Genomic DNA, 25,602 nt, shown 5'->3' with positions numbered 1-25,602 from the left:
GACTCTGCCACCACCTTCTCACCTCATTCTACTACATGTGTGGACCAAGCCTTTGTTTCAACATTAATGCCCCAAACAGCATCGGCTTCTAGGCAATATAAGATGTTTGTCCTAAAGGAGCCTGCATGTTTGAGGAGAAAGACAGTTTTCTAGATATATCTATTTTCTTCTATGAATTAACTTATGCCTTTCTGTTTTGCTGCCTCTGTAGCTGCCTTGCTCATCATCTCTGAAGTTGCAGACCGAGCCAATGACAGCATGCATCAAGGGGTGAGTGCTAACCTTGGGTTGCCATATGTTGGTAGACTACAACTCCCATCACCCCAGCCTTTGGCCATTATGGCTAGGGATGATGGGAGTGCCCAACAACATCTGGGGACCTAAGTTTGAAAATCTCTGTTGTAATTAGTACCAATCTTGCAAAATAAATCAACATATATTTTGGTATTTGCTTTGGACGTCTGAAATAAATAATAAAGTATGAATGGATCTCATAGGGTCCTTAAAGCAACTGAGCATGCAAGCTTGAAAACAAAATATGATGTCAGCCTGAGACAGAGAAATTAAATTAAGCCTAGCTTAAGGAACAGTCATATGTGAGAATTTGCAAAAAGGCATTAACTTTGTCAGAGTGACATGAGGGGAGTGGGGTAGAGGCAGAGTGCCATGGGGGTCCACTGTAGGGCTTTGCCTCAGGGCTCCCAGCAACTTAGCCCCTGGATATTGCACATCAGGCAAGGTACAGATGATGGAGCCATGCAGAAGAAGCTGCCCCTGCTGCGTTTTTTTTTTTTTGCTGAATCTGGGAATTTAAAGAGAAATGCTGATCTCCAGGTTGAAACATGTCAATGCTCATTTTCCTGTGCAACTCTCTGAACATCACATGCAAATGGTCCTTCGACTTCCATGTTCTTCAAACCCTGCTGTAGATGACCAGCAAAGCAATAAGCACACTTGTCAGCTATGGCTTTTTGATAGAAAATTGATGGATTTCAGAAGCTCCTGTGGAACCACATGGTGGGAACTGTTACACTAATTCACCTGCTTCAACATGCTGTTGGGGGAATTCCGCAAGGAACTGTATTATTCTTTTGAAAAAGAAAGTCTCTGAGGTGAGCAACATGCCAAGTGTTTGCAGGGCAGATGCATTCAGCAACTTCTGTCTGGGCAGACACGTCTCACCTTTCTCTAGTCTAATTGAGGATTGCTGTTTCAGTGAAGAGGAAGCAAATTTTAATCCTTTACAAATGAAAGCCATGTGCTCTGTCCAGATGGAAAGTCTAAACAGCTGCTTAAAACATGTTGGAAATTCTCTGTGGTGAGAGAATCCCTTTCTCATTATAGCAGAGTGCACAGAGGCACAACACAGCGGAATTTAGTTAGGCATGCATGTATGCTGAGAGTAAAGTAACTTGGAGCCAATTCATAGTTTCAAATCAATATATAAGGCATTTATTAAGGAACTCCATTCTAGATAGGAAAGTGAGGAGTTAGGATCTCTAATCTATCTATCTAGTTGGATGCAGATCGATTCTGCATCTTCTCTGCACACATGGTGCAGGGAGAGAGGCTTGCCATGTTGCAAGGTAGAAGGGCAGGTAGGGAAGAGAGAGAGGAAGGAAGTTAGTCCCTGAGGTTAGCAATCTACATATCCAAAGGGATAGTGTCAGAGCAGTAGAGAAGGGATGACCAATGTCTTGACCCTCTAGCCCTCTGACTCACTAGTCTGTCCTCCACTGTCTGAGACGAGACAGTGCAAAGTCCTTAACTTCCAACAAAACAGAGCCAAGAATGTCCCACTTTTCTTCACAGCTGGGAGTCTCTGATCGTGGGATTTTAAATCCATGACTCTGGAACATGTGCCAAGACTAAGCTCAGCAAGCATTTTCAACCTCTGTTTTACTGCCCAGGTTTCAGTAACATTTTCCTTCTAAACAAAAGACAGATGGGTTCTTCCACTATAAAAGCTATGGACACTTGCAGAAAGGAAGACACTACGCCCACTTTATTCACTGTGACAGTACTGATTCCTCAGGGCTCAGTATGTTTCCACCTATGAGCAGGTTACACTTTGCCCTGACTACACTTTGCCCTGACTGCTCAACTAACTTTAACAGGAACCTGACAAACAGAGACATTTAGAAGGTGAAGTGTTTCCCAGTATAGGGAGAAGGTGCCAAGAAAAGCGTCATTGCATGGTTTCTGCATGTCAGGTTGCTATAAAAGGCCTAAGAGTGAGGCCAGCAAAAACCTGGCAAGAGTGAAAATAGAGGGAAAGCATGAGGAACAGCCCCTCACTTGTATACTCCCCACAAACCGTAACTGAAAACCACAGTTTGTTGTAATAAGAGAGTGATGTTTAAATAGGGGCAATTTTTCCTGCTCCTCAGAACCCACCTTTTTTGGTGAAGCCTTTGGCACATACACCCCAGTCCTCATATTTTATATTGCAACTAAATCTAAACATGTGTACATGAAATGATCGGATATCCTTACCCTCTTTACACTTCCCTACACTTGTGTTTATTTTTAGGTTGTGATCCTCTCAGGGCAGAGACCTGCGCAGGGTCTTTTGTTGTAAAGTGTCATGTACATGAATGACAATTCAATAATCTAATGATGAGCTTTACTTTTATGTCCGCAGAAGCCAAATCAATGTTTAAATATTTTATTGTTCAAACTAAGGACAAGTAAGTGTTTCCTGACAATAAACAACATACCAGAAATATAGTTCCTTTGACAAACTTAACATTGTCCTATTGTAGCCCTTCTTGTCAGGGTCAAGCCAGCCACACATTACAGGAAGTGCATGCTTTTAATACACACACACACACACACACACACACACACACCCCTCATTAATTGCTGTTTTGCATATCCACGGTCAGGTAATTACCACCCAGCCTCGGTATACATGAACAAATTTGGCATTTAAAGGGTTAAGACTTGCATATCTGTGGGTTGGGAACAGGTGGAAATGACCTCCTAGATCATTTTCACCTGCCATTTTGAGGCCAGGAGCCATTTTGTGGCGTGTGTGTGTGTGTGTGTGTGTGTGTGTGTGTGTGTGTGTGTGAGAGAGAGAGAGAGAGAGAGAGAGAGAGAGAGAGAGAGAGAGAGAGAGAGAGAGAATTGGGATTTTCCACAAAAAAACCTCACCTTTAAAAAAAATAGGGGCCATTTTTGGACAGCTGGGGACACACAGAGCACAGTGGAGCACTCCCCCCTCCCCATTTTCCTCAATTTCACCTCATCCCATTTTCGGCAGCCCCTTTAGGGAAGAGAGCTGATCTTGTGGTAGCAAGCATGACTTGTCCCCTTTGCTAAGCTGAGTCTGCCCTGGTTGCATATGAATGGGAGACTACATGTGTGAGCACACTGTAAGATATTCCCCTCAGGGGATGGAGCCACTCTGGGAAGAGCAGAAGGTTCCAAGTTCCCTCCCTGGCATCTCCAAGATAGGACTGAGAGAGATTCCTGGCTGCAACCTTGGAGAAGCCGCTGCCAGTCTGTGAAGACAATACTGAGCTAGATAGACCAATGGTCTGGCTCAGTATATGGCAGCTTCCTATGTTCCTCTTTTTACACCATTTTCTGCCCCCCTCCCCTTTGCACCATTTTTTCCCTTTTGCCCCACTGCCTCGGGAACCTAATCCCCCAATTTTCATTGCCCTCATGACCCATTATCTGCAGTTTCACTATCTGTGCTCTCCCTCTCCCCCTGTGGAATAGAACACCAACAGATAATACATTTCTCGAAGAGAGAGAGGGAGGTAGACACACACAAACACACACACAGACACACAGACACAGACACACACACACAGAGACAGTATCAGATAAGATCAGATAAGCAATCAGATAAGATCCCCTGTAGAATGAGACTGTTGTGGGAGGAGGCTTTATTCCTAGCCCTCCGATGGCCCAGAGCTAAATCCCAAGGTGGCGGGGGGATCCATTGGCACCAGTGAAAGGGGAAATTTTTCCCCCTTGACAAATAGGTGCCACAGGCCTCCCAGAGTCTGGATCAAGACTTGGCAGGGGGGTAGGTTTAAGAAACTGCCCCCCCACACACACACACACTTAAGTGAAACTATTTTCTGTTGTTGTTTTAAATGAAAGCACCAAACACTTGCTCTTGAAATGAACATTTGACTGGGTATGACTGAGTATGGAAAGAGGGATGGTACCACTGAATCTTTTGAAATTGAAGCAGTTTCCCTGGTGCCAGACCAAACATGCCTATTAGAGCTAGAACTAACATTTCCTGTCCCTTATAGTTAGTATTTCCAGCGTTCGTACTATTTGATAACTACAGAAGCGCTGTGAGCCTCTCTGCACCATCCTTTTAACAACTGCCTCTATAAATCCTCCTTCCCCCAGCCCTCTGATCAACATTTTAAACTCCCCAAATGCTTAGAGCACAAAGTGTACCAAGGCAGTTTTCCATTAATAATTCTTTCCATTAACACCCCACCCAATCCTGAAGCTGTTCTTTAAGCTCTAGGGAATTTGGGGATCTATCTGTCTATCTATCTATGTATCTATCTACATATATATATACATACATACATACATGAACAAGGTATGTTTCTTCTAAAAGCAAAATTTATATATATATATATATATATATATATATATATATATATATATATATATATAATTATTGCCCCAATTCAAGGAATATTTTAATGTTGTTTAATTAAGGTAGTAATTTTTCTCAACAATACCAGCCAAAAGAAGATGCATTCTTGGGAAAAAAATTTATAAAACATTGCTTGTATCAAGAGAGGTGTATACTACTTTTTCACTGGACAAGATATGATTAAAATTCAGTCCATTTCTTTACTTTGTGATCAACCAGTTCATCATACCTATTTATTCATTCAACCCCAATTGGCACTGGGCAAAACTGAACTCCCGCTTCTGTTCTTTTCCAAATGTCTTTCATAACCCAGTCCTGCTATGTATGTTTACTTCTCCTTGTGTTTTCAAAAATACTTACTCTCAAAAATAAGAGTGCATAAGCTTGCGGCTTCAAGAAGCCGGAGCCGTCTGTCCAATTCAAACGTTTTAAGAGAGCAGGGAAATCATGCCTCACAGAGACATTGGGAGACAATACTGTTTGTACCAATGCTGTGAAGGTAACAAGAGTAATTCATTAAAAGCTCATCCTTTTCCTACCCAGGTGCATACTACATTGTCACTTTAATGTGAACATAGGTCTCATTAGATTAATTTTACCATACTGTGGGAAATTGCATAGTTTGCCAGTGCTCATTCATACTATTCAAACTCCTCAAGGCAGGTAGGCAGTTAATAAGGTCAGGCTCCAGCAATGAGCTCTTCATTCTCCACTAAGCGTTTAGAAAAGAGGCCCAATTTCACTCTGTACTTACTGCTTGACCTTAAAGGCCACAGCTACAAATCTATTACTGCTGAATGTAAAAATCTCCGATAATCCTGTCAGTGGTCCTGTAGCATTAACGTTTTCCCTTGTCACCAAAGCATCAGCAACTATGAAGTAGCAGGAGAGAGGAACTGGCTGCGGAAGAAGAAGGATGTTTACTTTTAAATGGGTTATGTCAATTAATAGCCCGTCCAAGCCCTAAGGCTCAGGAAATGTTACCATAGGTTAAAATCCAATTTAAAATATCATCTTAAAATTCAGTTAAAATATCCCTGCTCATTGGATAGGTAAAGGTAAAGTGTGCCATCAAGTTGGTGTCGACTCCTGGCAACCACAGAGCCCTGTGGTTTACTTTGGCAGAATACAGGAGGAGTTTACCATTGCCTCCTCCCATGCAGTATGAGATGATGCCTTTCAGCATCTTCCTATATCGCTGCTGCCTGATATAGGCATCCCCCATAGTCTGGGAATCATACCAGCAGGGATTTGAAATCTGGCTTGCTAGTTAAGTCATTTCCCCGCTGCGCAATTAGGCCACTTTTGCTGGTGTCTCCTTTGTGTTTTGGTTTCAGATTGTAGCCTTTTGGAGTCAGGGATTTCTTTTCTGTTGTAAACCCCTCTGAGAACTTTGCAGCTGAAAAGCATTAACATTACTATGAATGTCAGATACCAAACCACTTCAAATTATACACTCTGTGTGTGAATAATCCCTGAAGCCTCAGTCCTTGCAAGCCCGGAACAATATATAGTTCTCAGTAATAATTTCTTTTGAGAATCAAAGCTCAACGCTATGTTCTGCTTCTTTCTCTAACACAGGAAAATCTGCAAAAGCTGGTACATATAGAACATAGTGTCAAGGGGCAAAGCGACCTCCTCCAGCCAGGAAGGGTGAGTTTTATTTAGGTTTTGCTACTCTTATAATAAAGTTGCCAACTTTTAATGGGATGGTTTCTATGCCTTTAACAGCTGCATAACAGGCGGAAAGAGATTTACCAAGTGAGGCTTTTTTGCCTTCAGTCAGTGGATATCTGTCCCTGGGGGCAGGGGGAAGGTTTAGCTTGTCGAACTTATGCCTGTAAGGTGCAGGAGTCTGGCCAGGAAAAGGCAGTGACAACCCTAATGTGCATGCTTATGTATAATAGCAATAGCACTTACATTTTATATACTGCTCTATAGCCGGAGCTCTCTAAGTGGTTTACAATGATTTAGCATATTGCCCCCAACATTCTGGGTACTCATTTTACCGACCTCGGAAGGATGGAAGGCTGAGTCAACCTTGAGCCCCTGGTCAGGATCGAACTTGTAACCTTCTGGTTACAGGGCGGCAGTTTTACCACTGCGCCACCAGGGGCTCAAATATGTTATATGTTTTAAAAAGAAAGAAATCCGTAGCTTGAGTTCATTTTTGGCCTTCAGGAGAGCCCTTAAAACCTGCCTCTTTGGCCTGGCCTTCCAGGGTTTTAAAACTGTTTTAATTGTTAATGGTTTTATATTGTATTTAAATTGTTTTGTAATGATTGTTCTTAAAGGACTGATTCATGGGTTTTATTTTTTGTTGCTGTGCAATACCGCCCCAGAGCCGTTTTGATGGGGTGTTATATAAATGTAATAAATAAATAAATAGATATGATAAATAAATAGATGAAAGAAAGAAAGAAAGCTGATCTGGGGAAAATTGTGCTATACTTTATGTCCCTTTATGCCAATAAAAAACATTTCAAGAACTCTTTGAGATAGATTGTCACCCCAACATACTACAAGATCCCACGTGCTTTTCTTCCTTGAGAACATGCATTGCACAGCTGGTTAACATATTATAATGGAGACAGAGAGGTCATTTTCTATCTCTTTGTGTGGTAGTTGTCATTGTGCAACATGCTGTTCATTTAAAATGGCTTACCATGCTGGCTGGGTGATTCTTTGCCACTGCACAGGGAAACATAATTTATTATTAATTGTAATAAATGGTAATTTATTACAATTAAGCTTTCCTCCTTTTACTTACAAGTCAATTAAACCAGTATATGAGAGTGGGGAGGTTAGGGCTGGGCGTGTGAAGAGAATTGTCCAGTTCACATACTGAGCCACTAAACACAAACAGTGGCCTCTACAGGGAGGATGTACTGAGGCCTCTGTTCTCTTCCTCAGGTGTTTCTTAAAGAAGGAACGCTAATGAAAGTGTCTGGGGAAAACAGGCACCCTCGACATTTGTTCTTGGTAAGGATACTTCATTGATTTGTCATCTCTCCCATAACTACAGACAGATGAACAGAAGCAGAACTTGGTAATGAGACCTATTCATTGTCCTGTGGCTGTGATTGATGAGTCAAGAGGAGCCATCACTTTGGTGCTAGGCTTGATTCAGTTCAAGACGTTATGATATTTGCACTCACAGAAGGGCTTTTTATAGCTTGATGGGCTTATTTATCAGCATTATTTATTTCCAACTTTCTACAAAAGTAAAGTAAACTCAAGGCAATGAACAAGGTTAAAACTTAAACAAGAAACTAAAGTACAGTAAACGATCCTAACAGTCAAAGCACCCAGGAGCAGCAATAAAAGCACCATCATTTCAGAAGGCCCTGTTTAAAGAATGCCTGCTGAAATACAGTTTTTAAAACATGCCAAAAACTAGGGTGCCATGATCGAAAAGGTCCTATCTCTTGTACTCCAAGAGCAGAGCAGAATTCTTGAGAAGGTTCATATAGGAGGAAGCAATTCTTGAGATACCCCAAGTCAATGAGGGCTTTAAAGATGAAACCAGCACCTTAAATTAGGCTAGAACAAACCAGTAGCCAATGAAGCTGACATCCTGCTGAATCACATGCCTAACTCTATGTAATTTGAGCCAAGACTCAGCCCTGGAACCTGTTTATTGCTGTGGGTGCCTCCAAGCTTGTGCAGAGAACATTTCTCCAATCAGCAATTTGCTCCAGCTTGCTACTAATGTGGAATTAGGATGTGGAGTTCTTCTAGGTACCAGATAATTCCCATGCAATACTATTCTTGGAAGCCCTCCTTCTCCTTCCTGTTGCATTGGTGAAGCAGCAGTGGGAGATGCAGTCATAGCCTAAGCTTCAGTTGTGCTTTTCAGAGTCCGTCCTTGCCATAAAGGTTATAGGGATGGAGTCACTGTTATACCTGAAACAAAATGTGCATTGAAATGAGAGCCGCCTTCCTATTTGAAGGCTAAGAGGTAGGGGCAGCAATGGCAAATGAGACATGAGTTTGGGCTTCTGCTGAAATGTCTGCTGCTGAAAATCATACTGAATGTTTACTGTAGCTGGGAAGTAATAATAATCCCTTGGCAGCTGGAGATATTGCAAAAGCTAGCTCTGGCAGGGTTGAATAATCTCACATGGGTATACTTCAGTGACAATTCTTCCTGCTTCCTTTCCAAAAATAAATGACATGATTAGGCATGTGTGTTGTGAAAGGTTATCTTCTGGAGTCAATGGCAAAATAACTACTGAAATCAAAGAAATAGCAAAATATTAGGGTCCAACAGTCTTATATATTTGGATTTTGTAGGGGTTCCAGGTAACCTTATTCAAATAAATCTTCGGGGTATTTCTCAGCACCACCAGTTGAGCTGGAAATAGGTCTGGCAGGAATATTAAGATCCGAATTGTTAATTCCAGTTAACATGATAATTAAAATAATGTGCACGGACTCTGTCTGTGTGCATGCACTTCCCCAGTGATATCACTTAGTATGGCACTGAAACAGTCTCTGTAAATACAATTGCTTGGGAGGAAGGACTACTCACTTGGGGTTGAGCCCAAAAGGCATTTTGCTGCATCACCAGGTGGCAAAAAACTAAACAAAGGCAATGGTTTTAAAGATTATGAGGCTGTTCTAATGCACAGCCTAAACGGGGCTAGGGATGCCCAGCTCGGATTAGACTGCGCATGAGAACCGCCAGGATCGGGCCTGATCCTGGCAGACCAGCACTGCCTAACCCCATTGTGAAATTCAACTCCTAAACAAGGTTAAGGGAGGGAGTGCTCCTTAGCCCTGTTTTTTAAATTGTGTGCAGTGCCGGCTGCTGTGTATTATGGGATTTCCAGGGGCTGGGACAATGTGTTCTGGCCCCCCGGCTCTCTGCACTGCCTGAGGCAGTGGAGGATCATCTGGGCATGCGTTGAGTACGCCCAGCAAGAGAGGAGTGGTCATCTGCGGGGAAGGTAAGTTTAAGCAGCCTTCCCTGCTACTCGCCCAGTAGCCCTCTCACTCAGTCGTGAGAATGGGCTCTATGAGTAACACTGAAAGCCTTTAAAGATAATTTTGTTTTTATTTCTGACCAGTAAATATGCAGTTATTAATCATTCATTTTAAAATAATTTCAAATTTGCACATGATTATCTATATGGAGGTTGCGTACAATTTATAATTGTTGCCTCTCCCAACTTCCAGTTCAATGCACACAGAATACTCCATAAGTAATACACTGTGTAGTATTACACTGTGTAATACACTATGTTAGGAAAACATGGCAATTTCAGGTGTTTATTCTGGTGTTCTCTGAAAAGAGGAACCAACATCACTGTAAACAGTCGTTGGACTCAGGAAACAGGCAGTTACCTATTGAAACAGAGCAAACATCCTGCCAGGATACATCAGTTTCAACAACACCAGATAACTGTGGCTGTGAAATATGTCTAGCCCCCTGCCCTAAAGCAGGATTTTCCATGTATGATCCCCCTTACTAACAAATACAAGGGCACTCAAATTGGTGGGGCGGGGGCACCTCGAGCAAAAGGCCAATCCAGGGAGACATAGAATGATGAGGTAGATAGTGCCTTCCTCCCCCAGCAGCCAAGACCTGGGTAGACTGAATGCTCCCAGCAGCTGACACTCACAGATTCACATTGGATTTAGCAGGGTGAGTGTTCCTTTCTTCCTATGTTTCCCTCTATGTGGCTTTAAGAGTAGGTCACAAATACCTTGCTGTATTCTTCTCCTAATGCCAGTGTACAGGTGAAACTCGGAAAATTAGAATGTCGTGCAAAAGTCCATTAATTTCAGTAATGCAAATTAAAAGGTGAAACTGATATATGAGATAGACGCATTACATGCAAAGCGAGATAAGTCAAGCCTTAATTTGTTATAATTGTGATGATCATGGCGTACAGCTCATGAAAACCCCAAATCCACAGTCCCAGAAAATTAGAATATTACATGGAACCAAGAAGACAAGGATTGTAGAATAGAACAATATCGGACCTCTGAAAAGTATAAGCATGCATATGTATTCAGTACTTGGTTTGGGCCCCTTTTGCAGCAATTACTGCCTCAATGCAGCATGGCATGGATGCTATCAGCCTGTGGCACTGATGAGGTGTTATGGAAGACCAGGATGCTTCATTAGCGGCCTTCAGCTCTTCTGCATTGTTTGGTCTCATGTCTCTCATCCTTCTCTTGGCAATGCCCCATAGATTCTCTATGGGGTCAGGTCAGGCGAGTTTGCTGGCCAATCAAGCACAGTACACTGTATACTTTTTGGTAGGTCCGATATTGTTCTATTCTACAATCCTTGTCTTCTTGGTTCCATGTAATATTCTAATTTTCTGGGATTGTGGATTTGGGGTTTTCATGAGCTGTACGCCATGATCATCACAATTATAACAAATTAAGGCTTGACTTATCTCGCTTTGCATGTAATGCGTCTGTCTCATATATCAGTTTCACCTTTTAATTTGCATTACTGAAATTAATGGACTTTTGCACGATATTCTAATTTTCCGAGTTTCACCTGTATAAACACTACCCAATCCAATCCATAGATTAACACATGCAGCAGCAAGCTGTGTGCACATGATCATGTGCAAGGATGTTGGTACATTCCCAAAGAAACAGATGATTGCAGGGTGGAGGCAGAAGATAGTGTGAGAAGGTAGCTCAAGTTCAGAAGTTTGAGAAACTTGAAGTTTGAGAAACATTGTACACATTCCAGCCACAGTAGACAAATTAACACAGAACTCCAGTCTCTTTAATAAACTGTGCATTGGAGAAACATTTGAGTGGTATAAACATACCAGCACAACCAATCTGAAGTATCAATGGTGAATTTTCTCAAGAAGAAACAAGGCAGCTGGGATTGAGGAGAGGGAGTTTCCTATGAAAGTGATATTTATGCTTGCCTTGTTTACATTTTTATTTTTTTTCTATTCTCCCCCCCTCCCCGCCCCCGCTTGTCATCCTTTCCCCATTTGTCCTTTTTAGTTTGTGACCTTTTAGAACAGGAAAAGGGCTTATTTCATTTTTCTGTATCTGTCTTCAGAAAGGGTGGACTTTATATCTAAATAAGGAAATTAAATGCATATAATTGCAAAAGTCATCTTGCATCTGTGAAATCTAACATTAGAAGGAACCATAAGTGTGTTTATGTATAACCATGTTACAGAGCGAATAGCAGCCTTGACTGCTTTGTACACGCCACGCCAGTAGTTGGATCTGAAGTTTCCTGTGATTCACAGTGTGCCTGTTTCCTGAGTCCTGTTTCTATTTGTTGGCTGTTTAAGGCTCATTTCAAAGAAGCCAGACTGAATTGCTGGATCAGGCAACTCCCCTTCCCACTATATAATCTACTTCACTCTCTGTACTCACACATGGTTCTGTATAAAGTGACCTTCAAGCTAGACATTACCACTCCTGTTCTCAAGAATTTCTTAACAAAAAACATGCTGAAATAGCCTAAAATGGCAGCCCCGTGTTGCGTTTCCTGCTACTCACCATCACATCCAATTCCAGAGATATTTCGTTATTGCTGTGTGAGTTCCTCCATCTTCACTCGTTGACTACCCTGATGTGGGTAGGGAAATTAGCAGTGTGATAATGATATCAAACACAAGATGAATCAAATTAGACAATATTAAGTAAGAGACATGATAGAGGTCTGTAAAATCATGCATGGTGTGGAGAAAGTGGAGAGAGAGAAACTTCTCCCTCTCACATTACACTAGAACCAGGGGTCTTCCCATAAAATTGATTGCCACAAAATTTAGGACCAACAAATGGAAGTACTTTTTCACACAATGCATAATCAACTTGTGGAATTCTCTGCCACAAGATGTGGTGACAGCCAAAACCTGGATGGCTTTAAGAGGGGTTTGGATAACTTCATGGAGGAGAGGTCTATCAACGGCTACTAGTTGGAGGGCTATAGGCCACCTCCAGCCTGACAGGCAGGATGCCTCTGAGTACCAGTTGCAGGGGAGTAACAGCAGGAGAGAGGGCATGCCCTCAACTCCTGCCTGTAGGTTTCCAGTGGCATCTGGTGGGCCACTGTGTGAAACAGGATGCTGGACTAGATGGGCCACGGGCCTGATCCAGCAGGGCTGTTCTTATGTTCTTAAGATGAGGGGGAAATGTGACATGGGGCTGCCAAATGATAGCCCTGCCTTCTATGTAACACATTCCATGTATGCAGGGAAGAAATCACAGAGGAAATAACAACAGATTGTCCCAATATTTCAGAAAGTTGTCTACTCTTGATACCTTTCCCAAAAGAAAGAAGCAGAAGCACACACTCTCAGGCATGTTTTAAGCTTTCCAAATAACACAGGTGAAACTCGGAAAATTAGAATATCGTGCAAAAGTCCATTAATTTCAGTAATGCAAATTAAAAGGTGAAACTGATATATGAGACAGACGCATTACATGCAAAGCGAGATAAGTCAAGCCTTAATTTGTTATAATTGTGATGATCATGGCGTACAGCTCATGAAAACCCCAAATCCACAATCTCAGAAAATTAGAATATTACATGGTTCTAGCGTTGTGTGAGAGGGAAAAGAATTTCTCTCTCTCCACTTTCTCCACACCATGCATGATTTTATAGACCTCTATCATGTCTCCCCGCAGTCGTCTTTTTTCTAAACTAAAAAGCCCCAGGTGTTGTAGTCTTGCCTCATAAGAAAGGTGCTCTAGGCCCCTGATCATCTTGGTCGCCCTCTTCTGCACCTTTTCCAGTTCTACAATGTCCTTTTTAAGATGTGGTGACCAGAATTGTACGCAGTACTCCAAGTGTGGTCGCACCATAGTTTTGTATAAGGGCATTATAATATTAGCCGTTTAATTTTCAATCCCCTTCCTAATGATCCCTAGCATGGAATTGGCCTTTTTCACAGCTGCTGCACATTGAGTCGACACTTTCAACGAGCTGTCCACTACGACCCCAATATTCCTCTACTGTTCAGTCACTGACAGCTCAGATCCCATCAGCGTATACTTGAAGTTGGGGTTTTTCATCCCAATGTGCATCACTTTACACTTGCCAACACCGAACTGCATTTGCCACTTTGTCGTCCACTCATCCAGTTTGGAGAGATCCTTTTGGAGCTCCTCACAATCCGTTTGGGATTTCACTACCCGGAAGAGTTTGGTATCATCTGCAAATTTGGCCACCTCGCTGCTTACCCCTGCTTCTAGATCATTTACGAATAAATTAAAAAGCACCGGTCCCAGTACAGATCCCTGGGGGACCCCACTTCTTTCTTCCCTCCATTGTGAAAACTCTCCATTTATACCCACCCTCTGTTTCCTTTCTTTTAACCAGTTAGCAATTCACACATGTACTTGTCCCCTTATCCCATGACTTCTAAGTTTCCTCAGGAGTCTTTGATGAGGAACTTTGTCAAAAGCTTTTTGGAAGTCCAGGTAGACTATGTCAACTGGATCACCTTGATCCACACACTTGTTGACACTCTCAAAGAAGTCCAAAAGGTTGGTGAGGCAAGATTTACCTATGCGGAAGCCATGCTGGCTCACTCTCAGCAGGGCCTGTTCTTCTAGGTGCTTTACATAGGAACATAGAAACATAGGAAACTGCCATATACTGAGTCAGACCATTGGTATATCTAGGTCAGTATTGTCTTCACAGACTGGCAGCGGCTTCTCCAAGGCTGCAGGCAGGAATCTCTCTCAGCCCTATCTTGGAGAAGCCAGAGAGGGAACTTGAAACCTTCTGCTCTTCCCAGAGCGGCTTCATCCCCTGTGGGGAATATCTTGCAGTGCTCACACATCAAGTCTCCCATTCAGATGCAACCAGGGCAGACCCTGCTTAGCTATGGAGACAAGTCATGCTTGCTACCACAAGACCAGCTCTCCTCTCAGGATTTTATCCTTGAGGATGCTTTCCATCAATTTGCCTGGAATGGACATTAGGCTAACCAGCCTGTAATTTCCCGGATTGCCCCTGGGTCCCTTTTTGAAAATCGGTGTTACATTTGCTACCCTCCAGTCCTCTGGTACAGAGCCTGATTTCAGCAATTAGTTATATATTTTAGCAAGGAGGTCATTCTTCAACTGCTGTGAGGTTTTAAATATTTATTTGTTTGTTTGTTTGTTTATTCATTATTGAATTTATATACCACCTTTCATTAAAAACAATCTCAAGGCGGTTTACAGAAATTAAAAAACATACAATAAAATGACAGTAAAAATATTAAGCTAAAATATAAATCAAATCTAATTTAAAATCTATAAAATACAAGCATAAAAACTATACATGGATAAAAACACATAGAAACAGCAATAGAAAACAATAATGTAAAAGCCTGGATTAAAAGCCAAGATTTAACAAGCTTTCTAAAAACTGTGATGGATTCTGAGGAGTGAATGGCCACTGGGAGAGCATTCCAGAGTCTGGGGGCAGCAACAGAGAAGGCCCTGTCCCGAGTGCACGAAAGCCGGGCCTCTCTCATTGTCAGCACCCGGTGCAGAGCCCCCTCAGATGACCTTGTCAAGCGGGCAGCAACCCTTGGGAGAAGGTGGTCCCTCAAGTAACCTGGGCCCAAACCGTTAAGGGCTTTAAAGGGCTTTAAAGGTCAAAACCAACACCTTGAATTGGACCCGGAAACAAACTGGCAGCCAGCGCAACTCTTTCAGAATGGGTGTGATGTGCTCCCATTGGGCAGCTCTGGATAAAACCCTAGCTGCCGCTTTTTGCACAAGCTGCAGTTTTCAGATATTCTTCAATGGCAGCCCCACGTGGAGCGTGTTACAGTAATCCAGCTGTGACGTGACTAAGGCATGGGTAACTGTGGCCAGATCTGCCTTCTCAAGAAAGGGACGTTTGAGCTGTCTCACTAGCCGAAGCCGTGCAAAGGCACCACCTGAGCCTCCAAAAGCCTCCAGTAGTACCCCCAAGCTATGTACTTGCTCCTTCAAGGGGAGTGCAACCCCATGCAGAACCGGTAAAATCTCCTCATCCCGATTGGCTCTCCTACTGACCAACAGTACCTCCGTCTTGTCCAGATTCAATTTCAGTTTATTAGCCCACATCCAACCTATCACGGCCTCCAGCCCCCAATTCAGGACATCCACCGCCTCCCTAGGATCAGATGACAAGGAGAGATAGAGCTGAGTGTCATCCGCATATTGCTGACAACTCAGTCCAAGTCCCCGGATGACCTCTCCCAGCGGCTTCATGTAGATGTTAAACAGCATGGGGGACAAGACCGAACCCTGCGGGACCCCACAGGCCAGAGGCCATGGAGCCGAGCAGTAGTCCCCCAGCACCACCTTCTGGACCCTGCCCCCAAGAAAGGACTGGAACCACTGCAACGCAGTACCTCTGACTCCCATACTCAAGAGGCGGCCCAGAAGGATACCATGGTTGATGGTACCGAATGCCACCGAGAGGTCCAGCAGAACCAACAGGGACAAACTCCCCCTGTCTAGTTCCCGGCATAGGTCATCCACTAGAGTGACCAAGGCAGTCTCAGTCCCATACCCGGGGCAGGAACCAGATTGAAAAGGGTCCAGATAATCTGTATCATCCAAGACCCTCTGCAGCTGGGATGCCACCACACGCTCTTTCACCTTGCCCCAAAAGGGAAGGTTAGAGACCAGTCTGTAGTTGTCCAGGTTGGAAGGATCAAGGGAGGGCTTTTTTAATAGTGGTCTTACCACCACCTCATTGAAGCACGGTGGCATCCTGCCCTCCCTTAATGAGGCATTAATAATCAGCTCCAACCATCTACCTGTCCCCTCCCTGGCAGCTTTTATTAGCCATGAAGGGCAAGGGTCAAGAGCACACGATGTTGCCCGCACACTGCCCAGGATCTTGTCCCCATCCTCAGGCTGCACCAACCGAAAAGAATCCAACACAACGGGACCAGATGGTACCAGAGGCACGTCTGCCGGAACTGCCAAAACTCTGGAGTCCAGGTCAGCATGGATGCGAGCGACTTTATCTGCAAAGGAACACACAAACTGATCACAGCGGGCTGTAGATTATTCCTCCTCCATTGTCTAGGGGGATAAGTGCAGCATTGTCTTTGCTACACGAAACAGCTCCACTGGTCTACACTGAGCAGATGCAATGGAGGCGGATAAAAAATGTTTCTTCACCGCCCCCCCCTTCTGGAGTAGTCCCAAAATGGGCTCTAGCCCGTGTTCGGTTGGATTCATCACGACTCTTCCTCCAGCATCGCTCCAGCCGTCGCCCGAGTTGTTTCATCTCCCTAAGCTCCGAGGAAAACCAAGGAGCAGATCAGGCTCCACCAAGCCGGAGAGGGCGTTTAGGAGCAACCGTGTCAACAGCCCGGGCCATCTCTCCTTTCCAGAGATCGACCAGGGCCTCGACAGGGTCACCAGCTCTGGACACTGGAAACTCCCCAAGGGCTGTCTGGAATCCAAGAGGATCCATAAGCCTCCAGGGACGGACCATCCTAATTGGCCCACCACCCCTGCAGAGGGCAGATGGAGCAGTCAAACTAAACCCCAACAGATGATGATCTGTCCATGACAAGGGAGTGGTCTCAAATTCCCCCACCTCCAGATCATTTATTTCCCAGTCGGCAAAAACAGATCTAGAGTATGTACTGCCATGTGGGTAGGGCCCTACACCAATTTTATTTATTTGTTTGTTTATTAAATTTATACCCCTCCCAAACTTACGTCTCTGGACAGCTAACATTTGAGACAGGCCCATGGTTGCCATGGAGGCCATGAAATCCTGACCCGCACCCACTAGGGAGGCCTCAGTGTGGACATTGAAATCCCCAAAACAATAAGCTTGGGGGAACCCAAGGCCACCTCCAAGACCACCCCTGCCAGCTTGTGTTTTGCATGTTTGAATAGTTTGTTTCAGTAGTTATTTCATATTATTTTATTTGTTTTGCAAGTCACTTTGATATTTTAAATGTCATTCAGGCTATAAATGCAGATTTAAAACTGATTGATTGAGTAAAGTAGAAGCCAAGAGCTTTGTGGTGAAGATCGGATGGTGAAGATCAGTACTTCAGCATCTAGCCCAAGCAAAACATGTACAAACATGAAATAAAATGGGATTACCAGCATGGAAATCTTGGTCAAGTTGGTGGGCATGTTTCAAAGGAAGTCAGCAGTATCCTGTCTGTTACTGACTGGCATATTGGTTACATATGCTCCCTGAAACAAGATGGCTGGTATGAGTCTATTACAAATTTGCTATTGTAATAGCAAAATGCAGTCCCGCTGATATAGTTAATTTCTGTATCCATTCATATCTTGCATCTTTACAATCCCCTTCCAAATATACTGCACAATATTAATTTGATTTCATAAGTGGCAAATCACGGCTAGTGAGGCTTTAGAAAAAATTATAGTCATATTTCCTTATACGTAAAGACAAAACAGATGGGAAACAACTCTGATGGGCAATTGCTTTATAGCTGCTTCCCTTGTAAACATAAACAATCTTGTGTGCATTTAACTAAGACTTTATTCCAGAAACAACTCTATTTTCTCCTTCTCCTTGCCTTCCCCTCCCCTTTTCCTTTCTGACTCCACCCCCCACACTCTCTACAGGATCCCCACTGGGACAAAATTCTAAACAACAAAACATAAAAGATTACTGGATTGAATACAACAGCAATTAACAGACACAACCACCATTAATGTTTAATAAAACTGAAGGATACTAATTGTGGGTGCCATAGCAACAGTGTGTGCCAGGCTGGCTTCCTCAATCATCACTCGCCATAGAATGTCTTGGGCTTTGTGGAACAGTGCTTCTAAATAAAATAAGCAGATTTTGTAGCCAAAGAGGTGCAGCAGTGCTTGCTGGGTAGTGCCTGACATTGCCTCCAAAGAGCTAATATTTTGGCTGGTAGGGTGTCTTTCTTTAGCTGTCTTTTCTAAGACTTGGGCTGACCTCAAACTTTGTTGCTACATTAGCAAGCAAAGAAAGGACACAACCTCCCCTGTAATTAAGTTAACTTTTAATATTCAAATGATGCTGCAGCCTAGTTCTTTTATATATTTTCTGCACTGAAAGCGTCTCATTTTGGTTAAACTATTTCCTATAGGAACCAAGGGTATTTATGTAGCTTGGTAACAAAATCTGATACTCTTCTGGGGGCATCAGTTCCTACAAACCCATGTTTAATCTTTACAAAAATAAATAAAAATACAGCCCAGTGAAATTCATTTCAGTGGATCTTTTTTTTTTTTTAAACAGCTGAGATTTTTCCTCCCATAACCTCATCAATCCCTAGTTTCCAAGAGGATTTAATGAATTTGCCTTTATGGGTTTGTTCAACCTTCGTTAAACTGGGATTTATAATGAGATTGTGGAAATGCAGCGGTCACTGTGGTGATTATATTAATGTTGGCAGAGTGGTAATTTATGAAGCAATAAGTAAATGATGATACAAAAACCTCCTTGATAAGCTATTTGTCATATGGTGAATCCATTGTTGTTGAGGTTGGAGGAGCAAGCATGGGCACTTTAAAGGAGAAAGAGAAATAGCAATAGCAATAGCACTTACATTTATATACCGCTCTATAGCTGGAAGGATGGAAGGCTGAGTCAACCTTGAGGCCCTGGTCAGGATTGAACTTGTAACCTTCTGGTTACAGGGCGGCAGTTTTACCACTGCGCCACCAGGGGCTCTTCTGTATTTTGGTAAGAGCAGGGGTGTAGCTATAATTGAGTGGATGGGTTCAAAGAACCTGGGGCCCCCAGCTTCTGAAGGGGGCCCAAGCTCCACCCCTCCCTATTTTCTTCATTATCTCACTCACTCTGAGGGGCCGTCGGGGAGAGGGGTGAACACAGACTCCCTCTCCCCTAGCTAAATCCCTGGATAAGAGCATGAATCTGGTTCATGAAATGAGAGTATGTAAAATTATCTGTGGAATACGTTTGCCCGACAGGGGAAGTAGCAGATAGAGAGTGGAGAATTTCAGCTGGGAAATGTTCATGCGGAAAAGGGTTGAACTCCTCCTCCTCCAGCCCTGCAGTTCTGATCCTAGTAGCAGCCCTTCCTTGTGGCTGCGTTTGTCATTTTAAAAAAATGTAAGAGATCCAGTCATGACTCTCCTACGAACTTACCTAGTTGCAGCTTTGGGGCAAATAGCTGCTTGGTGGGCGGGGGGCAACTTTTGGCACAAAACTGGTGATGGAGAAAGTGCTTGATTTCTCCTAACTGTGCTCCTGTGCCAGATTAGCTCTCATAACTGTTTTGGGTCTTAAAAGAACTGCTTCTGGTACACTTCCTGCATTAACTGCCCATATGATGGGTTAAAGATAATGTTTAGTTTGGCCCTCAGGAGCATACACAGTGCTTGCAAGGCTCGGGCTGTATATATCTGATATTGGGACAGTTCACCTTTCTGCTTGTTTTGGATCTCTGTGATTGTCATTTTCAAAAGCTCTGAAAGCATTCAGTATTTTGAAATTGAGAATTTAAAAATGCCTCAAAATCTGCAGAGGGATCTTGAAAAGTGAGACTTGCAATATATTGTTCTTATTGCTCAACATCTGTTTTAAGGAAGATGTGGCCCTTACAATACTGCCCAGGGATTAAATGAAAGATTAAATTTGTACCTGTTTTTAATTAAAATAAATGAGTGCATTTTTAAGAACACAAGGGAGCACACAGCCATACACATATATAGAGGTTTTTTAAAATTATAAACATACAAAAACATACAGATAAATTGGTTATCAACATACACATTATATTTAATTGCACAATATGATCATGCCAAAGAAAAATAGTTACATCTGTTAATATCTTAATTGTATCTGGCTTGCATACATTAAATGAAAGAACCAAATGAACCATAGATCTCTATATTCTGTCTACCATCTCTTAGATGGCTGTACAGTATTTGGTCATTTTTGACATCTCAGCTAGTCTGCAGTTCTTTGCTAACATTCTTTGAATGCGGGAGCAGCAGGCTCACACCTTTTCTTAACGACAAGGATTTTAGTGTCCATTACATTCCATATAAGCCTCTGATTGTCCATTTTAATATACTCTTCTAAACATGCAAACAAGATCGCCAAAGATTCATTATTATTAGAGTGACTATATACAAAACCTTTTCCCAAAATAATTATATGACAATCTCAGCGGATATGCATAAAATTGGCTCTTACTTGGGTGCATCTCCAAAAGCCATCGCTTCTATGTTCATATATTTTACATGAATAGTAAGGTGCCACTTCTAAAATGACTGGCTGACATCCTGACTACATTTACTCAAGGAACTCCCATTGAAACTAAAAGGACCAGGCATGCTTAATTTGTTCTTTTAATTTCAGTGGGACTTCCTTGTGTTAATTTACTCAGGATGTCAGCTAGTGGCCCTGTTCACATGGTCATTTAAAGGGCTGCAGGGCCCCAGCTGGGATTGAGATTGTGGCAAAGCAAGTGATCCCCATCACTGCTAAGGCCCACCTACAGAACCACCCTTTCCCTGCCATGGGGCGCTTACCTTAGTTGCTACCCAGCTGATCCCCGGATCACCCCGACAGGGATATGGGAGGCAGGCACACTGAAAGGGGCTGTACATTCAAACTGTCCCATCGGAACTCCAGGGTTGGATTAGGCACATCCATGGACCCCGGAACATCCTGAATAACACTGTCTACAGTGCCTATTGCTGTACTGGGGGCACATCCTGCACCCAGGATGGACAGATGTGCATCCCTGGAGGGAAGGGAAGGACTATTTCTCACGGCTGGCCACTGAGTCTGACAACTGGCAGGAGGAGAGGGGACAGCACCTCCCTCAGGGACCCATTGCCCTCTGGTTGGGTTAGCAGGGAGGAGTAACATTAACACATTAGTTTTTCCTCTCCCATCAATTTGGCACATGTTCCCTGATCCAGCAAAATTAGTTGTTCTACAGCTGATTGGTGCCATTCCCAATACTGCAATGACGAGTAAAAATTTTGGAAGGGGCCTCTGGCCCCATTACTTTCAGTGGTGAATAATAGAAACAGAAAAGTGAAACCCTTTCAGAACAAGGGCACCCAGGGGGCGGGGTGTCCAGAAGCCACCTGTGCAACCCTTCCCATCCGACCCCATTGCTCCCTTCTCCCATGTTAGACAAGTGTACACACATCCCCCCATCCCCCCAAGTGGGCTAGCAGCAACTCTCACCACTGGTCCCACAGGCAGTGGGCCTGGATGCTGTTGCATGGGCGGCCAAGTCTCCCTGCAGACAACTGTTAGTGGGCTGCTGGCCATTGTATGCTGTGCTGTAGCTTGAAGGGTTGGGAGTGTGAGCAGTGAGACAAATATTTGTGTGACGTTTTGTGTTGCCAGGCAGAGTGTCACTGAAGATGTTGGTAGCCATGGAGTACAATTAGGATGCTAAAGCACTTGTGTGTGGCATCCGCTCTATGCAGGGATGTTTGTGCTGGCTGTACAGGTGAGGGCATCTTGGGTGCAGGTAACAAGGATACGTGAAAGATGTGGGTTCACATGATCAGTGTATCATAGTTTGGGCATCCTGAGATCAGCTATCCTTCTTCAGATCCTGAGGCGAGTTTCATGATCAGTGAGACTTGTTGGAGGGGGTCCTGGAGGGGGTTCTCCGCAGACGATCAAGGCAGCAGCCCGGGGTTGGGGGCGGATTGGCTGCCCACACAACTGCCAGCTCCGTCACGGAGCTGGCGGGGGCTGCAGGGATCAGGGGCCGTGCTGCCCCCGGTTGTTCCAGGATGCCCTGCACAAGCAAGTGGGGCATCCTGGAGAGACCCCCCAAGCCCAGGAGACTGCTTGCAGCCTCCCGGCCTGGGGTCTCCTCGTGTGTTGCTGAGCCATGGAGCCATGCCACAGCAATACATGATCAGGAAGCTCGGGTTAGTGGAGCGCTCGCTATGCTAACCTGGGCTAAGGGGAGGGCTACTTTGGCGGGCTAGCTGCGGGCTCGCTGGTGAGCCTGCTGGTTCTCGTGATGACTAGAAAGCAGGCTGAGCTCCCTTGGCCCGCTTTCCAGTCATCGTGAGAATACCCTCTCTATATTTCCAATGCTGGTCTTCGTCCCAGGACATAGCTGAGGTATGGCATGGGTTCCCATGCTCATACTGACATGGGTAACCACGATTCCTGTGATCATGAGAATCTGCCCATTGTCTTTCCTATCAATGCATGGTGAGATGCTGGTTCCTGTATACGTGTTACTTGCCAAGCATAATTAGAAACTGGAGTTTCCAGAGCTGTTCCCTATTTATTTTTGAAATTGTTATCTTTTCTGTCCTCTAATGATAATAGTAACAAATATAATTGAGATAGCCAGACACAGTAAAGACACTTGTTCTTGTTGCAAATTACATTTTTAAAAGGTGTTAATTCAGGAATCCTATTCCCACTTTATAAATTTTGGATAATATTCCTCCTTAGTTGGAAATACTGAAACCACTGAGGACAGCATTTAATGCGGACTGGGTTGCAAGCTAGGCAGGTGATGAAGCAATCATTCGGTCACTCTACCACATGCCCAACTCTGGCTACATTGTTAACACTTCAGTTCGGTCCTTACGGAAGCTTAAATCCTGACCTGAAATTTGGAGTTCAGATCTTTCTTTAGGAAGAATTCAGGTAGTTTATCAAATTGCTGGACCTAGAATACCAGCGAGGCTTGTGAGGCATAGTGCAAGTAATTGATTTTGTCTTTCTCTTCATACAGATGAATGATGTTCTGCTGTACACATATCCCCAGAAGGATGGCAAGTATCGCCTGAGGAGCACCTTGTCTGTGTCTGGCATGAGGGTAATCTCAAACCCCCTCTTTTGTTTAGCACTGCATTTCGTTCAGCTAGTAGTGCTTTTTATTGTCTTTATTTCTCTGTTCTCTTCGATTTGGAGCAAAGGGAGGCATTGGTCTCCAGATTGGACTTCTTTGTTATTGGAAATAAAATGGGCAAAAAAGAAGATTGCATACATACAGGAACAAGTTCAGAAGCAATGAGCAAGCATGTTAATGAAGTCCTAATGAGGCAGTTTGCAAAGAAGCTGTTCATGAATAATGTACATAAAAATCAGATTTACTGTCCAATCAAGATTCTCAGTGGCCCTTGTTGTGGATACTGAGAGTTGTTTTAGTAGTTTAGGGACAGATCTTGCAGCACTAGAAACATGCCTGCCTCACAACCACCAGCCAATAAAGCAGTCCTATTCGACTTAGCAATATAGGGGGAGGGGGGGAATAAACTTCTACAGAGAAGACAATTCAGAACAGTTTTAATGAATTTGCAATAACTTTCTTGACCTGTGTAAAATTATCCCTTTTAGGGATTTCCACTGGATTCCCTGCCCTCCCTACTTCTCTTGTTGGGCTGGTTCAGATCATACCATTTGCCAGTTCTGCCCACAACATGACTGAGAATGAAGGTGCCATGCCAAGTGCACCATTCTGCTCCACATAATCACATTGGGGATGTGGTAGAGTAGTTAGAGTGTTGGACTAGGACCGGAGAGACCCCTGTTCAAATCCCTGTTCAGTCATGAGACTCATTGAGGCTATTTTCATGATGGGGGTTAACTGGGCTAAGAGGCGCAGCCCAGTTTCCCCCCATTGTGAGAACCACTGTGCTCAGGGACACACCCAATGTTTCAATGGCGGCTAGCCCGCCTAAGAACTCCTCCCCTAAAACAGGCTTGCTCTGCTAACCCTGATCGTGTGCCACTGCAGTGCGGCTCCGCAACACGGTTACACATGAATAGACCCCCGACTGGGAGGCTACAACAAGCCTCCCAGCCTTGCGAGTCTCCCCAGAATGCCCCACTCACTCATGCGGGGCACCCTGGGACTTCAGGGGGTTGGGTGGCCCCCAATCCCCACTAGCTCAGTGACGGAGCCCGTAGTTGTGTGGGTGGCCGATCTGGCCATCCAGGGATGGCTCCCAGCTTGTGTGCAGGGATAGAGGGCTAAGCCCACTCTCCCTGCCGCACCCTCCTCGGCTCCACACATTGATCGTGTGTAGGGCCTCAATGAGTGACTCTGGGCCAGTCAGTTATCTCTTGGCCTAACCTACCTCACAGGGTTGTTGTGAGGATAAACATAACCATGCATGTTCACATGGAATCCTCGAAGGAACAGTGGGATATAAACGTAAAAATAAATTAATAAAAACATCAAAAAACCACCTTTAATCATTAAACCATGTGAGTAGAGGCAGTTCAGATGATCCACCCTTATGTGATTATGTGGAGTGGAACAGCACATCGGATGATGGGGCGAGGTGGGTGAGACATGTGCCTCTTGTTCTTAATCATGTGGTGAGTGGTATTTTCTGAACTGGACTTTTAGGGATTGGTAAAGCTGGGACAGTGTGTTGCTGAGTGTTGAATGACTGGTTTGTAAAAAATTCTACATTTTTTTTACAATGTAAAGAAAATCCATGCAGAAAAGACCTACAGTTTCAATCTAGTCCACTTTCTCAGCATTTAATGCATAGATTGCTGCTTACCAAAGCTTTACTGAATAGGTTCAAACTTCTAAATTGACAACAGTTCCTGATTTTGGGAGCATTTGCTTTCCCTTCTTCATAATCCTGGCATTTATTGTTATTCAGACATTTGACTAAATCTAATCCGTGAAAGCTTGTGCCACAGTAGATGTGCTGGTCTTGAAGGTACCACAGATTTTTATGACTACCCTTCTGAAATGTGTTGAAGGCCTCCTTTGTGTGTATGTATGGCGGTGCAGTTGTTCCTGGTATAAAAACTTCTGCCCATGTGGCTGGATTTCCTTGCATGTTGACATAATGCGCAAGCAACATCTTGCCCCCTTAGGAATTCCATTGCTTGTATATTATGTACACAAACAAGCAAGTCCAACTGTGTTGGTGGACATTTTGAGGCCTTCCAGAATGCAGTTTGGAGGCAAGTGCAGTGCAGAGGCCACCACGTTGCCCTAGTAGACACATGAAAAGGGGGTGGAGGAGTTTTTCTCATTCTGGTC

At 43.8% G+C, this 25,602-nt stretch overlaps 1 protein-coding gene across 5 annotated transcripts in view; it reads left to right on the top strand.

The window, feature by feature from the left end:
- Positions 1-25,602, top strand: part of FGD5 (FYVE, RhoGEF and PH domain containing 5) — a 232,101-nt gene that overhangs the window by 182,086 nt on the left and 24,413 nt on the right. For all 5 annotated transcript variants that reach the window (XM_053293641.1, XM_053293645.1, XM_053293642.1 and 2 more), the window contains exons 10-13: positions 212-270; positions 6,227-6,298; positions 7,559-7,627; positions 23,326-23,409. In XM_053293641.1, the coding sequence (XP_053149616.1) occupies positions 212-270; positions 6,227-6,298; positions 7,559-7,627; positions 23,326-23,409 (284 nt within the window). The remainder of the gene's footprint in view (positions 1-211; positions 271-6,226; positions 6,299-7,558; positions 7,628-23,325; positions 23,410-25,602) is intronic.

The sequence above is a fragment of the Hemicordylus capensis genome, chromosome 2, assembly GCF_027244095.1.
Source record: "Hemicordylus capensis ecotype Gifberg chromosome 2, rHemCap1.1.pri, whole genome shotgun sequence".
Taxonomy (NCBI): Eukaryota; Metazoa; Chordata; class Lepidosauria; order Squamata; family Cordylidae; genus Hemicordylus; species Hemicordylus capensis.
This window is presented reverse-complemented; position numbering and strand designations above follow the sequence as displayed.